This window comes from Corvus brachyrhynchos, unplaced genomic scaffold, assembly GCF_000691975.1.
Source record: "Corvus brachyrhynchos isolate BGI_N302 unplaced genomic scaffold, ASM69197v1 scaffold522, whole genome shotgun sequence".
Taxonomy (NCBI): Eukaryota; Metazoa; Chordata; class Aves; order Passeriformes; family Corvidae; genus Corvus; species Corvus brachyrhynchos.
Genome location: NW_008236649.1, coordinates 746,945 through 762,222, shown reverse-complemented (window position 1 = coordinate 762,222; position 15,278 = coordinate 746,945). Strand labels below are relative to the sequence as shown.

Here is a 15,278-nt window from a genome sequence, read left to right as displayed (position 1 = left end):
AACCTAGACAAGACTGTTGTTTAGCAGTATTTATGTACTTTTGCTAACGTGGTGTTCATTCATTTTCTGCAGTAAGTAGCCCAAACAAGAGAACGTTGTTGTTGTTATTGTTGTTATTATTATTTGAGGTTTCTCCACTGGTTGAGCTTTAATGAATGATGACTTAGTTTTGGCCATCGTAGTTGAATTGTAAGTTACTTCAGGAAAACTCAGTGGTAGCTACAAAGTTCCCGTAGCTGCTACTTTGGGAGAGATGAACACTGATTAGTTTTTAAATTTTATTTTCTCCCCGTTCGTGATACATTTAGTTATGGCATATGTTAAAAGAAAGTGTCACAGTTACAATAATTTATCACGTAAGTGATAGGAATTTCTGTGGTTTAAGCTGCACAGAGCATTTAGCTCCTCCCGCCCTTAGCATTTGCTTGGGATGATGTTTAATTGGGAGGAGGGAGAAATGCTTGGGTTTGGCTGTTCGAAATTGCATCTTAATCAAATACATGATTTCATGTTTTTATATGGGATCTAGGTCATTATAAAGGAGGATAACACTTGTTTGAATTGGTTGAATTTGCATGATATAAGGACCAATGCCTATCTTACAGTAGATTTTTCAAGTGTGAGGAACAATTCCCTCCCATGAAAAATTCTGCTCTATAGGTAAGCAGTGCACGTTCAGGAAGTTTTCATGACCTTATGTGTTTCTAGACTTACTTTATTAAGAAAACAGTACAGGTGTTCAGTTAGATATTTTCCTTTGAATGTGAATTTGAAATAAGGAGGAGTTACATGAAATATATTAAATATGAGGTGAATGGCTTGAGCCATGTTGGTCCAGGTAGAACAACAGATAAGGGGATTATTGGTTTGGTTTATTCATTAAGGTGAGAAAGACTTTTTTTCTTCACTGTTTGTTTTTTTTTTCCCCCATCATTCGCTTTTAATAAATTCAGATTACTGTCTTCATCTTCAAATGAGCAAATCACAGAATATTTTCAATTTTTTTTTCACTTACAACTTCAGGCTGAAGAGTTCGACTATAACCAAAGGACTCTGTCTCTAAGCTGTTGTTTTAGAAACAGGGCCTTGTCTCTCCTTCTCGGTCTTCTGACAGTTCAGAAAGTGAGAGCACTGGGAAAGTTAAAGGCTTAGGGTTGAGCCTTCAGTCCTGCAGGAACTGCTGTTTGCTCTGCTTCTGCTTTTATTTGAGACTAAATACAACCTTTCTGCAAGGAATGTTTCCTAGGTTCCTATAGTCAACTGATGAGTTCATAAAACCCAACGATTACTGCTGTTAAACACGTGTTTCAGTTTGACTTTCTTTGTCACCTAATGATTAAATTTGCAGTGCTGACAGGTTTTAAAAGACAGGAAATGCATCTGCATTTCAAATAGTAAATTTCAAATAGTAACATTTCATTCCTCTGCCTGACTGCTGTGCTACTTTTCAGGTGAAATACATGTGCTAATGTAATTTCTTCTGAGATTAGACATAGATCATCATGCAACCTGCTCAATGCCAGCATGTTGTATTGATCCCAAAGTGTAGGATTTTGTGTCACATTTCATCAGTTTTGAACGTGGAAGATTATCACAAGAAGCTCATCTGTATTTTGCTTATCATTTGGAGATTGCATCCATGTGGCTATCAGAAACTGGAAGGTGCAGTGAAATACAAGACGGGAGTGGAAGGTGTGGAAGCAGAGGGTGTGATAGCTCAGTGTGATGTATTTGCAGTGCCAATGAAACGTTGATCATATATTTTAAGAGCTTTTGTAGAGCTTAAGTTCTTACTTTAAAACTTTGACATGATTAAAGCCTTTAATCTTTAAAAATTGGAATCCCACTTGTGGTATATTTCAGCATGATGGCATGTCCTTAGGTGATCAATCCTAGTTTGGGCAACAAGTCTTTGTTTTGTGTGCAGGAGGAAATTATTACTATCATGTATTTTAGTCTTTCTGCTTACTGTCATGTAGACAGTGTAGACAAAGTATATTTCTTTATTGATTCACACCTTCCTGCTTTAATACGCCACCTGCACAAAGCAAGTTCTTATGGAAACAGCGATTGCATAAGAGTTCTGAGGCTGTTCTGTAGCACAAGACAGCCCGGCATAGGCTGCCTGTGCTGCTGTAAGGTTTGAAATTGTGCTGCTTCTTCAAGGCAAACTCAGGGTTTTCAGAAAGTGGAGAGGGGTGAAGACCTGGTAGAGACAAATGGCTGTAAGCGATCATCTCTGATAATGCAGTTTCTCAAAATGTAGGTTTGTATTGAGAGTATAATGTGATAGTTTTAGCTATTTAATGTGTTATGCTTTTACTTTTATAGTGCCAGTGACCTAAATTGCTTTGTATCTAGGTAGAATTTAAGGACTTAATCCTCCAGGGGATGGAGGGAGAGGACTTAACCTTCCATTACTAATACTCTTCAAATAACATTTATCTTTAAGAGTAGGTTTGGGAGAAGGGCTGATGTTGGTTTGGGTGGGCGGGCATTGCTCTTAAAATGTCTGCTGCGTGTGAGCTTTAATGGATTCAAAGAACTCGACTGTGAGGAAGAATTTACTAGTTTTTGTTGTGTGAGCCACAATCTGCCGGATTTTATTCTCAGCCATCTTACTAGGAATTGTCTGCCTAAAGGAATTTGCTTACATAATTGTTCATTACTGTTAGAGAGATACTTCTCCATCAGTAAATACAGTTCTTGCAGAAGAGAAGCATGGTAATGTAGAAGTATTAACAATATAGACATGTCAATAGCTTCTTTATGTGGGAAAGCTTTGAACTGCTTCCCCGACTCCAACTGAATTTGCAATTCTTGCTGTTAACTTAGTGGACTTGGATGTAAAAGATTCTACTTTCCTATCTCCAAGAGATTTCAAGGATTAACAAATTTGTGGTGAAGAAGTGGAAAGTTCCAAGCACCTCTGTTCGTTGTAGTGTCCTATCAAAAAGTGAGAACTCAAGGGCTTTGAGACCCAAGCTGTGTCTTATCCTGCAGCAACAGTTTGAGAGTGACACTTCTCTATTGCACCTTCTCACTAGCAGAGTTGTCAGAATAATTCTGCAAAAAGGAATAAATGCTCGTTACCTGCATAGGGAGTTATCCCTACCAAACTGCCTGTTGGTCTGTTGCTGCACGTATGGAATGTGTTTCCATGTTACTTGCGATTAGTGCAGCGGCCTGATGAACCATGGATGAGGTGACTGATAAGCCTCAGTTCTGTTTCAGTCCTTTAATGGCTCCGTGATGCTTCAGCCATTCCTTGGCCCACTCACTATTGATTATTTAGAATTGTTTGGAAGTACAGTTGGTGTTCAGCCTGGAAAGACAAATGTTGCGTTCAGTGAAGCTGAGCTGGAATGATACCTGCAAGATTCTGCAGGATTCCAGCAAGTTGTGTTTTCCTGTTGAAGCAAACTCAGTTGAAGAGCATCATGAAATAGGTATGAGAGGGGAAGAAAATTGCTTCAGCCACAGTGGTCTGAACCACTCTGAAGTGAGTATTTCTCTGCAGGCTGCTTCCTAGGAGAAAATGTCAGGTAATTCACTTGATGCCATCCTAGTGCTAGAGTGGCAGCATCTAGAGCTGGTAGGAGAAAATTATGGCAGCTTATTGGTGTGTGGGGGTTTTGTCATTATTTTGGGTTTGAGTTTTTTTGTTTGATATGGCTTGTGTTTGTTTGGAAGTTTTAATGTATAAATAATTAATACAGTGTGTGGCCTGTTTAAATCTCTTATTTTGGTATTGGTTACTGCAACTTTTGGCTGTAACCATCAGTTCATAAAAAGAGGATTTTCCTAGTAGTGCTGTTTTATAATAATTGTAATTCTTTCTGGTTTTCATTGAGGGTGAGTTTGTTTTGTTTCATTTTGTTTTGTTCATCATACTTCTAATTACTTTTCCTTTGCTTGTTTTGTTGCTACTAGTTTCTAAACTGTTACAGGCCAGTTTGCTTAATTTTTTGGTTGATGGAAGATATTCTACGACCCTTTTAACAGTATGGTATGGTCAGACTGTTATTATTGTGCTCTCTGTGTCTTTGGAAATTGTCTAGTCCATCTCTGAAATTTTTTGGGAAGTGCCTTTTCACTGATCCTTGTACCTGAATGGGAATATGAGAAAATGGAAGAGAATGTATAGAGAAATTACATTTCTATGGAGTAGTACAGGAGTCCATCTCAGAAACCGCTCATTTGAAGCAATTTTGTAGTAAAACAAGGGATATTGCAGCTTTCAGAGAAGAGCAGGTTCTGAAACCAGATTTTTGTCCAGTAACTTTCTCCTTGCTTCTGAGAAGAAAAAAAAAAGAAAAAGTCATTTCACGTGTTTTCTTAACTATTTTTGGTAAATTGCTTCAGATAGGTGCCAGTATCCAAACCTGGATCATGGGAGACGTATTCAAATTACATAATAAGAGATTTGTTTGTTTGTGTTTCTTGTCCATGGCTTGTTAATAGAAAGCCTGATTGTTTTTCTGAGTAATCTGTAAAGCAGTCAGTAGAGTTTTAACTTCCGTAGCCTGATTTGCAGTCTGGCAGTTAGCTTGGAAAAATAAATCAGGCTAATCTAATTTGATCAATGGGTATCACAGGCTTTTCAGTGAGGTGGTGGTGGTTGGGGCTCTCTCCTCACCCCCATTTCTTAAAATACTTCAGACTGTATCTTGGGAGATAAGATACTGCAAGTCTTTGTCCACAGGATATGTGAGAGGATTAGAACTAGGCTGTAATGCAGTCACAGTTATTAGATTTGCCAAAAATTAGAAACTGTGTAACATAAAGAAGGTGCTGGAAGAATGTCCAGGCTGTTTCGGATTTACACCTTAATTAATGGCAGTCAAATCTGTGGGAAGGGTCTAGTGAAAAGTTAATTGTTTAGGATTGTTTATGAAGTTAGGGGTGCAAGTATTTCTGAATCTGCCCTTTTGGCTGTTCTGATGGATAGACAGGAGATATTTCTGTGTTACGAACTTCAGGAACTGACCAACTTGACTAGCTAAGCCCATGCTCATGGGTGAGGTTGAATAATCTTTTTAACAAAAGCTGTTTTTATCCCATCATATGCTAAGTATTTCTGACTAGAGTAACAGGTTTGTGGTTTTTTGAACTTTCTGGTGGTCTTTTTCTGTTATCAGAAAAAGAACCTGACTTGATAATGTAAAACCAGGCTGTGCAGAAACAAACTGAACCCTTTTTAGTTGGCAGGAAACCAGGTTAAATGAGTGTCTTCTCTGCCTGAAGAGCTATATAATGTCTTGTTGCCTGTCTTTCTTAAGGTAGAGAATTGTAAAAGCATTGGAGTGGGAAAGCTTTTGGATGATTCTCAGTCTTTTAATTGCCATCGAAGTCCTTGGGGCAGTACCTGATGTTTGAATGCAAATCGCTCTGGTTTTCCATGCCAGTAGCTCTGAGGAAGTGAAGGCTGAACGCAAAGTTGTCCCAGGCAAGCAGAGGAACTTGTTCCATGCACCCATGGCAGCTGTTCTCACCCCTTGTGGCTTTTCACAGTTGAGAATTTCTCTGAAACTTATTAAATAGTCCAATCTGATTTCATTCCTTTCCTTTGGAAATATTAAATATAGATACCTATAAATTGATGACCCTTTCCTCTAATCTTAAATATTTAGTGGTAAAATTAAGATATATTACTATTGCAAGGAAAAGTAAGATTTTTGGTGTTTTGTCATCAAGATACACCTTGTAGCACTTACTGCTGCCAAGAAATATAAAGATAGAGGGTGTGTAAAATTTTTAGAAATTCTACTATCTCCAAAAGAAACTTTATCACTGTATTTTAGAAATAGAAGTGATTACATAAAATTTCCTATTCAAGAGGCAAAAAATGATGCCTGTTTCTTTCTTTTCTGTCAGGTTTGCAAATACTACCTTTGTGGCTTTTGCCCAGCTGAATTATTTACAAATACCCGTTCTGATTTAGGTAAGTTTATAAGTCATGAGATTTTTATTCACTTAAAAGTAATTACAGCTAAGCTTTTGTTTGCGAACTATGTTTTTATTGTTAATTGCTCTGTCAAACACTTTGAATTTTTTTTACTTTTTCAGTTCAAGGGTTGCCAGTGATACAGTATGCTAAGAGTAATATTTATTCCACATCCTACTTTGCCTAAGTGAAAAAACATCTTAAAATTTTTTTCTTACTGTGTAAGCTAAATTACTGGGTATGGGGTGCTTTTCTCCTGCTCAAGTTTCAGTTTCTAGTTAAGGTTATTCTACCTGGGCAGGGTTTTAACCTGGTTTTGTGTGAGTATACTTTTTTGAGCTGCTTTACTTTAGAGACTCACTTTCTGTAATAGTTATTTCTGAAGACTGGCTCTAAATTACTGGCAGCTTTCAAGTGATGGTACATGGACAGCATGTAGTTTGGAGATGGTAACTTAACAAAACCAGACTTTTTGTCTTAGTGTTAATTTCTAAGTCTGTTGAAGAGTTTGAGAGTCTGGGGAAGGTGGGGAGTTTTAACACAGCCACCTTCATGGACTCAGGGCACGTACCTCCTAATTTTACTCTGAAGATCAATGTTTTAGGTAGCCAGTGTGTTGCAAAGAACACTGGAAATTAGAAAGTGCCTGATGAAATTACCCTTCATATGCAATTTTTTTTGTTGTTCTTTTTTATTTTTTAAAGCCCCAGGTGTTTAGGATATTACATTGTTTGTTTGTATTGACTGATGTAAAACTTGATCTGGAAATTCTGTTTTTATGAAGACTTCATATATAGAGTCTCTTTTGGTTTTATAGTTACTAAATGATATTGCCATTCTTTTTCTTTGATACATCTTTCAAGCTGCAAGCAAAGGAAGCAGAAAGGCAGAAGCGTAAAAGTCCTTGTGAAATGTTTATATTCCTGTTCTGTTGTGGTGCGCAAACAAATGCTGGTGGAATATGAATACAACATTTAGGAATGCAAACTTAAGCTTTTTGTGTTGTCTTCTTAGGTCCTTGTGAAAAAATTCATGATGAAAATCTACGCAAACAGTAAGTTTGTTGTTGGATATGTTAAAGCAGATAAGAGTTTCTGGTATCTTTGGCATTTGTTAATAGCAACCCAAACATTACAAATTAATTGCTATTTTATTATGTAAATTTATTTAAATTCCTGTTTAAATAAAAATTTATTTCCTTAAATATATAATATTCTCCTACTATGAGCAAGAATTTATAATACTGTGTATCTCGTTACATAGTTCTCATCTTTTACAGATTGATGTGAGCTTTCATTTTAAAAATCTTCTCTCAGGTACGAGAAGAGCTCTCGGTTTATGAAGGTGGGCTATGAGAGAGACTTCCTGCGTTATTTGCAGAGCTTGCTTGCAGAGGTGGAGCGCAGGATCCGGAGGGGCCATGCTCGTTTGGCACTGTCACAGAACCAACAGTCTTCTGGGGTGAGTCTGCAAGAGTCATTGAGGCAGCTTTTCCTGCACATAGCATCTTCAGGGTGTCTTGACCTTATCTATTCACGTAAAACTTACTGTTATCCAGAAGATTCCTGATCAGTAAGATTTTTCATCTGTTAGCCAGCAGGTCACACATCTGGCCCTAATGGACGAGCCAACAGCTCCACAGTCAGGAAGAGCCCTCTCTGTTCTCACCATCTCTTGTTTTCTCAGAACAAGTATCTGTTCTCTACCTGTCAAGTGTTGTCTTTATCCTGACAACCTCAGTCTACCTTCTCTCCACTAGTTGCGCATTCCTCCCTCCCTGCACTAGCAAGCTGTATCTTGTCCCCTGATGGATTTGGAGCAATGATTGTGGCCTGTGCTCTGTGAATTTTGTGACTGCCAGGACAGCCTTGCTCCTTTCTGCTGCCCCACCTCACTGTTCTGTGCAAAGTCCAGTTGCTTCAGAAGGAGCTGTGGACAGCATCCAGTTGAGAGATATCACTTAGGGAGCAGAGCAAAGGTGGGAGGGAGGCAGTAAGTATTCTGGCAGGCTGCAGAAAGGACACTGCTAACAAATACATCTTTGAAGTAAGGTTCTTTTTGCATTTTACGCTCAGAAATTGAATTTCAAAGCCCACGGAACTTCTAAGTCATACTTGAATGTCTGCAAAGATATGTAATAGGTGCATGGGAGTGTCAGAGCTTAAAATTAGGACTTTGAATTCACTTTTTTTACCTTCTATGGGCCAGGACCTTGAACATTTTTGTTGATTCGGGAGGAATTAGTGTGACTAGACTTAGCAAGGGTGGAGTAAATGGTGTTGAGGAGTGTTTTATGTTAGACTAGACTATTATTAGTAGCTTCTCGTAGGAGAAGAGGCAGGGGGAGGTTATTCCCAAAGTGTCTCTGGAATATGAGAAGGCATACATTTGTGTGTTTAGCTGTTTTAACAAAAGAAAAAAAAACCCAACAAGGAAAGAAAAATAACCCCAACTCACTCTTGTACTGTTTGCAGGGAGCGGGACCTACTGGTAAAAATGAAGAGAAGATTCAGGTGTTAACTGACAAAATTGATGTACTTCTTCAACAGGTGAGAGTTTTTTAACCCACATAAGAGAGATCTCTTACTTCTGTTACTTGATCAAAAATTAAACTTCTAATTTTTTTATTGCCTTTTAGATTGAAGAACTAGGGTCAGAAGGAAAGGTGGAAGAAGCACAAGGAATGATGAAACTCGTTGAACAGTTGAAGGAAGAGAGAGAACTGCTGAGGTCTACGACTTCAGTAAGTAATGTGTTCGTAGTTCTGTGAGACATATCAAAATTTCATGCACAGTACATTGTGAATAACCTTGTCCTTCCACTGAAGGCATGCAAGGTCTGTGCAGAATTTATTACTTAGTAACAAGACATTTGGCTGTGTTAATCCATTGTGTTGATTAAGCATTCTACCTTGAGAGTGGGCTTCCTGCACACAAATTATGGAATTATTCACCCAGCAGTCCTGGAGGAGAGCTTGCACCTTACTCTAGTTCAGGTCTCAGTTAAACTTTGCCCTGTAGCCTCTGCAATATAATTTTACTGAACTACCAATGTGACTGTTACAGAAAGTCCTTGTGGCAGGGCTGTGACTAGAGACAGGCATCTGTCTGACTCTGAGAGCTGCAGAAGCCAGAGGGAATGTGTTAAGTAGCAAGTTCCTGTCAATAAAAAGGAGCTTAAGCTAAAAGATTTTATTTTGGTGTTTAATGAAATGCTCAAATTGAGATTCTTGTTTCATTTTTTTAAGAGCTCTTAAATGTTGCAGGCAGTGTGTTTATGTCCATACTGTATGATTCATGAACATTGCACAGCAATAATCACCTGGGTTTATGTTGAAATTTCAGTGTATTTCTCATATGTCTGTTGAAACAGTGGTTTAATTTAACCACCATACTTTTAAATAGAAGCCAGCATTTCTTTTTGTTTTTCTTCATGGGGTATTCTAGCCTTTTGATTCCTTGAGGTATATTCTGTGGTAGTTCTGCAGCTCCTGACATTTCAGTTGATGCCAAAGGACTCTTAAAACTGAAAAAGAAAGCTTTAAAAGAAAATGTTAAAACTTTAATTTTTATGATACTGCAAGGAGGCTGCAGGTGTGACTGTGTCCATATTAATGCACTGAGGAATGGTTCTGTGATTTCTTGTGGGTTCCTTCCTTGTGAGAATGGGCATAGGTGGCCTCTTTTCTCCCTGTTTGCTGTGTTGGGGTGCAGTGCTCCAAAGATAAAGCTGGCAGATGTGATTTCAGCTTTCAGTAGTGCCTGGGATTTGACAGCGGTAACATAGAGTTCTAAACCTCTTCACTGGCTTCTGGCTAAAACTTTTCTTTCACCTAATCAAATATTTTTCTTTTTTCAGACGATTGAGAGCTTTGCAGCCCAAGAAAAACAAATGGAAGTTTGCGAAGTTTGTGGAGCCTTTTTAATTGTAGGAGATGCGCAGTCCAGGGTAGATGACCACTTGATGGGAAAGCAGCATATGGGTTATGCCAAAATAAAAGCTACTGTAGAAGATTTAAAAGTAAGTATTTCCTCCAGTTATTGAAATGAAAAATGCTTGGAGGCTTCCTAACGTACATAAAAGGCTGCCCAGTGGATTTTCTCAGGAGAGTGAAACACCCCAAGGAATGGAATCCTGCACTAAGCTTTCACTGATGTAATTTGTTGTGACATTAGATATAAGCAAAGATGTCGATTAAGGTGGAAATTTTTATGGCCTTTTTAAAGAAATGTAGTGTGGCCTCTATTCTTGTGAGAGTGACAAACAAAAAAAAGTTCTGCAAGACAAAGGATTTTAGGAAGCACTGTTCTTTGTTTGGAAAATAACACTGAAATTTTTTAGAAGCTTAGGCTTTTACATCCTCAGAACTTACAAGCTTAAGTATCTTGAGTAATCTTCATTTCTTCTTGTGAACTTGTTTTTTAAGGAAAAGTTACGAAAAAGAACAGAAGAGCCTGACCGTGATGAAAGGTTGAAAAAGGAGAAGCTAGAACGGGAAGAGAGAGAGAAAGAGAGGGAGCGAGAAAGAGAAGAGCGGGAAAGGAAGAGACGACGTGAAGAGGAAGAAAAGGAAAAAGAGAGGGCTCGTGACAGAGAGAGACGTAAAAGGAGCCGCTCACGAAGCAGGCATTCAAGCAGGACATCTGACAGGAGGTGCAGCCGCTCACGAGACCACAAACGGTCAAGAAGCAGAGAAAGAAGGCGAAGCAGGTATGTGCATGTGTGTCTGTGTGTCTCTTGAGTATTTTCACATAACTTTCTAAAAGGTAAAAGTCTTACGGGGACTTGATCTGTCAGCCTGGGTCACATCACTGATGTGTTAGCTTCACTTAGGTCTTGCTTCTTATGTGAAGACACACTTTATTGGTTCTAAGGATAAGCAAGTTTTTGCTGAGTGTCACTCTCTCCTCTCCATTTTTGGAAGATGACACCTTTGTGGTGGAAGTGGCTGTATGAGGGAGCTTTCAGCAGACAAAGAATGCTCCCAAAGAATAGGGTCTTGTTTCTTCCTTCAGTTGGTCTTTATTTCATGGTGGTAGATACTTTTAAGCGGTGTAGTTAAGTGTTTCAGTAAATGAAGAGGGCAATGATGCCAGCTCTTAGGTACTGGGAAATACTTACGTACAATATGTTAAGATTTGGTTTCTGCAGATAATCACTGTATTAGAAAATGCTACTGTTTTATTGTTTCATATTCCGAGTTAGAAAATAGCAGCTGAGATTTACGTTTTTAAAATTTTCTCTGAATGTTAAGGAGTCGTGACCGGAGAAGAAGCAGAAGCCATGATAGATCAGAAAGGAAACACAGGTCTCGCAGCAGGGACAGGAGACGGTCAAAAAGCCGGGATCGGAAATCCTACAAGCACAGAAGCAAAAGCAGAGAGAGAGAACAAGACAGGAAGTCAAAAGAAAAAGGTATGTTTGTATAAAGACTGAGTTCTTAGCAAGTTCTGAAACTAATATTTTCTTAGAGTCTCAAAAGCTGTTAGCCTCTCAGTGAGTGACTGAAAGTTCTTAGTACCAAATCAGACCTGGTTCTGAAAGCTCTGTGTGTTGCTGTAAACAATTTGAAGTATTTTGTTCTTTACAGTTACGGTTACTGCACGTGTGCATACCTACACCCCAGTGTCCTTCTCCTTCCTGTTGCACTTTGTCTGCAGATGAAGTGTGCAAGCATTTTTATATATTTTAAGACCTGCTTACCTTTATAAAAACATAAGCCTGTAATCATCATTTCCTAAGAGTGAATGTCTTATATTCCTACTCTTAGTGGATATTTGCAATTACCCTTTGCAGATACATGTTTAGTGGGAGATTGGTACCTGGCTTCTCACCTGTACCATCTATTACTTCTCAACACTATCATGTTACCTTTATTACCCTTTTAACAGTGCTTTTAAGTTTTTTTTCCCAATCTGTAAATGTAGTCCAAGATAAATATTGCAGAATCTCTGATGCTCTAAATGACAATTTATGCCTTCTCCCCCATCTTCTGCTCTTCCCCTGACCTTTCTCCCTTGTTTTTTGGTTTGGTTTTTTTTTGTTTGTTGTTTAAACGAAGTGAGTTTTGCTTTGTCAGTATTCAGGTGAGTCTCAACAGAAAGCTGTGTTAGTCCTTGGAATGGTTTTATAGCTGTACATGCCGTGTACCACAGCATTGATGGTGGCTCACTGCTTCACCAGAGGCTGGAACTCAGAAGCTTTAAGTAGGATTACAAAGAGCTACAGTGAGAACACTGCAGATTCACATTTTGTGAGAAGATACTAATTCACTGTTATTGCTAAATTTCCCCCTTTAAAAGTCTTTTGGAACTTCTGTAGGAACGTAATACTTCTGGCTCTGGTGGGGAGCTGACTAATGGCCAGTCGAAACAGCCACCCCACTTCATGGGCTGATCATCAGTAATGGATGAAACAATTGTGTTTCTAAGGTACTTTTGAGGTTCTCTGGAATGAAAGGTGCTCTGTGCATGTTTCTGGGTTGCATAGGCCTGTCTGCTTGACCCTTCTCCATATTTATCCAGTGGATTGGTTGCCAAAATGTTGGTAATGCTTCATGTATTTCTCTTCCCTGACTTCCTTGGACTGTTTCAATTATTCTGGTTTATACTGTGGGACACCTTAAGTATTGATTCTTCTCTCATTTTCCTTTGCCCTGTAAGAGAGTGGGTTTTGCTGCTTGCTTGTTGGCAGTGGAAATGATGTGTAGGCTTTAAACTCAGATTCAGTGTTGTAGCCTATATCTGTCCATTTGTTACTATTCCTACCTGATACTGTGCCTTTTTTGCCTGCTTTATGAACAGATTTCTGGTACTTGGTCAAGAATGTCCTGTTCTTCTGAATGTGTGTATCTATGCATATAAATAACTGTTTTCTTATTTATTCAAATTTGGTCTGGTTTTGAGCTTTTCAGTTCTTTTCTTAATCTTCCCATAAATAGAGGAGCTAGTGAACTTTCTTCAGCATCTCAAGTATTTTTAGTTTTGACTTGACTGATTTCCTTGCTGGCTGTTTTATTTGCTGCTTGCTACTTTCTTCCACCAGAAATGAGAACAGTGAGGTGATGCTATGAGCTGCGATGAAAATCCCACCTGGGAAAATCAATTACTTTTTTTGATTGTGCCATCCTGACATTTGTAAAAACACAAATAGGCCTTAGAGCAGGACTGTAATGCTGAAGAAGTTTGTGGTTTTTCCTTTGTTGGGAAAATCTTTTCACAGAAAAAATAAAAAAGAGGAGGGGAGGAAGGAAAAAACCAAACCCAATAGTATTTAATAAGGAAACACTGAATTTCTGTGCTGAAGCTGTAAGCACAATTGCATCCTCATATTTGCAGTGTGGCACTGTAGATAGGTAGTTAAGAAGAAAGCTTTAGAGATTCATATATTTGAGGTGTGTGGCTTTTGCACAACAGTAACTTAAAAGTTAATACTAATAGCTTCAGAATCTACTTCTCTTTATAGCCACCACTGATCTGCAGTTGTAAAAGTAAGCAGCAAAGGCTGTAACTGCTCATGGGTAGTGCCCTTTCGTCTGGAAATCTCAGACTGCTTTATAAACATGAATATTAACACAAAAAACCCCCAAGGCATAGTTGCCCAAGACTTGCCTACAATTGCATATTAAATTAGTGCCACACTTTGAAAATTCAGAAGTCCTGGCTTCTTGTTCACTAAGATACTGTAGAAGACAAGCAACCAAGGTTGCAAGAAAAAAGCATGTGTAAAAATGGGTGCACTTGATTTGTGACTCAGATTTTGAGTCAGGGATATCTTTGCTAAAAGGAAGGAGCCACCAGCCATAAACACCAGCTGAGCATTAGCTTAATATGAGCCAGTAGAATGCAGCTACTGTTCAAGTAAACAAACTTCAGAGCAGATGGAATAAATTGGGGGTTGTAATAAAAGGAAAGTTATTCTCCAAGTACCTTCATTTTATGAAGGGCTAATACTGGAATGGGCCTCTAGACCACTTTGGCTTGGCTCTCTATCTTCCCTAATCTGGATTCTGATACTTATATAAAAATAATTACGATCATGTTTTAATGTTAGTGATTAAACCTCAGCAAATACTGCTAGAACACCTCAGTAATACTGGATATTATGTTTGACTGATTTTGCATTTTCTGAACAATAAAGCGATTCACTTTGTTGTGATCAGAATTCTCACAAAACACATTCTCAGTTGCCTGCACAAACTCAATCAGAAAAATGTTCATGTGTTTAATCATGAAGCAAAGTCAATATTATGTGATTATACCTAATGGATCACAGCTGAAATAATACACCCAGTTTCAACAGCAAACTAATTTTATGTGCTTTTAAAGAGAGAACTCTTACTGATTAAAAATACAGTGGAGGAACTTACCTTCTTGCAGATGCTCTAGGGGTTGAAAAGTTCAGTTAATTGGACTATTTGTTGAATACACTTTTTCAGTTCTGCTTGGCAAACCGGAGGTTTGCTATGGTAAACCTGTTTTAATACTAAAATTTTTAGAAGAGTTTGATCTTTCATACCACAGTTTAATAGTTTTTTTAACCTTAAACACAATTATCCTTCCTGACCACATTCAAGACACAAACAAGACAGAACAAAACCCTGCACACTGCACATCCATAGGGCTATTAAGATCTACCATATCTACATAGGACAGAAGATAAGATTATTGGACTGACTACTAGTCCTCTGCGGGGAAACAAGACTACTATTCCTCAGTGGATCCACGTGTGCACCGGAGATACCTTTAAGACACAAAAAGAAGACTTTTTAACAAGGTTAGTTAGAGTGCAATCTACCTGCGGAGTTGCCAAACCGAGGGCAGACAGAGCCAAACTGACTTAGTCCTTCAGTGAGCTGGGTGACGTTGCCGTGTGCTTTCTGCAAGCACCCTGCACTGGATGTGCTGCTGCAGGTGAATCCTCACTACTGGTGGTCATTAGGCAGTTGCCCTCATTGCTCTGTGAGGGCTTTACCCTATGCTTTGGTAGTGTGTTATAAAACAAAGAAGTTGGGATGTTGCTGTTCTTTTAAAGCTTAATTTCTTGCTTTGTTTCCTGGAATATAAAAGTGTGTTATGCCAGTCTAGGTGATAACATTATTTAAAATAGCTTTTTCAGAGTGTTCGATTTGTGTGCTCCTGTGTTGGGGATATATCTATCTATTTATATTACTTATTTTGATTGCCCGGATAGCAGGGAATAATCAGAAAAAAGAGCGTGAATGTTGTTCTGTATGATGACATCTGAGAGGTTGGTTTTTTTGGATTTTTTTTTTCTCTCCAAAGTGTCTTTACTGATCAAGAGTTGAATATTATGGTGTGAAATAATACAG

General features: G+C 38.4%; 1 protein-coding gene across 1 annotated transcript in view; it reads left to right on the top strand.

The window, feature by feature from the left end:
• Positions 1 to 3,196: 3,196 nt before the first annotated feature.
• Positions 3,197 to 15,278, top strand: part of LUC7L3 (LUC7 like 3 pre-mRNA splicing factor) — a 14,964-nt gene continuing 2,882 nt past the window's right edge. Inside the window, exons 1-9 of the mRNA XM_017726775.1 lie at positions 3,197 to 3,205; positions 5,878 to 5,944; positions 6,962 to 7,001; positions 7,264 to 7,408; positions 8,422 to 8,496; positions 8,586 to 8,690; positions 9,806 to 9,967; positions 10,374 to 10,657; positions 11,202 to 11,362. Coding sequence (XP_017582264.1) covers positions 3,197 to 3,205; positions 5,878 to 5,944; positions 6,962 to 7,001; positions 7,264 to 7,408; positions 8,422 to 8,496; positions 8,586 to 8,690; positions 9,806 to 9,967; positions 10,374 to 10,657; positions 11,202 to 11,362 — 1,048 coding nt within the window. The remainder of the gene's footprint in view (positions 3,206 to 5,877; positions 5,945 to 6,961; positions 7,002 to 7,263; positions 7,409 to 8,421; positions 8,497 to 8,585; positions 8,691 to 9,805; positions 9,968 to 10,373; positions 10,658 to 11,201; positions 11,363 to 15,278) is intronic.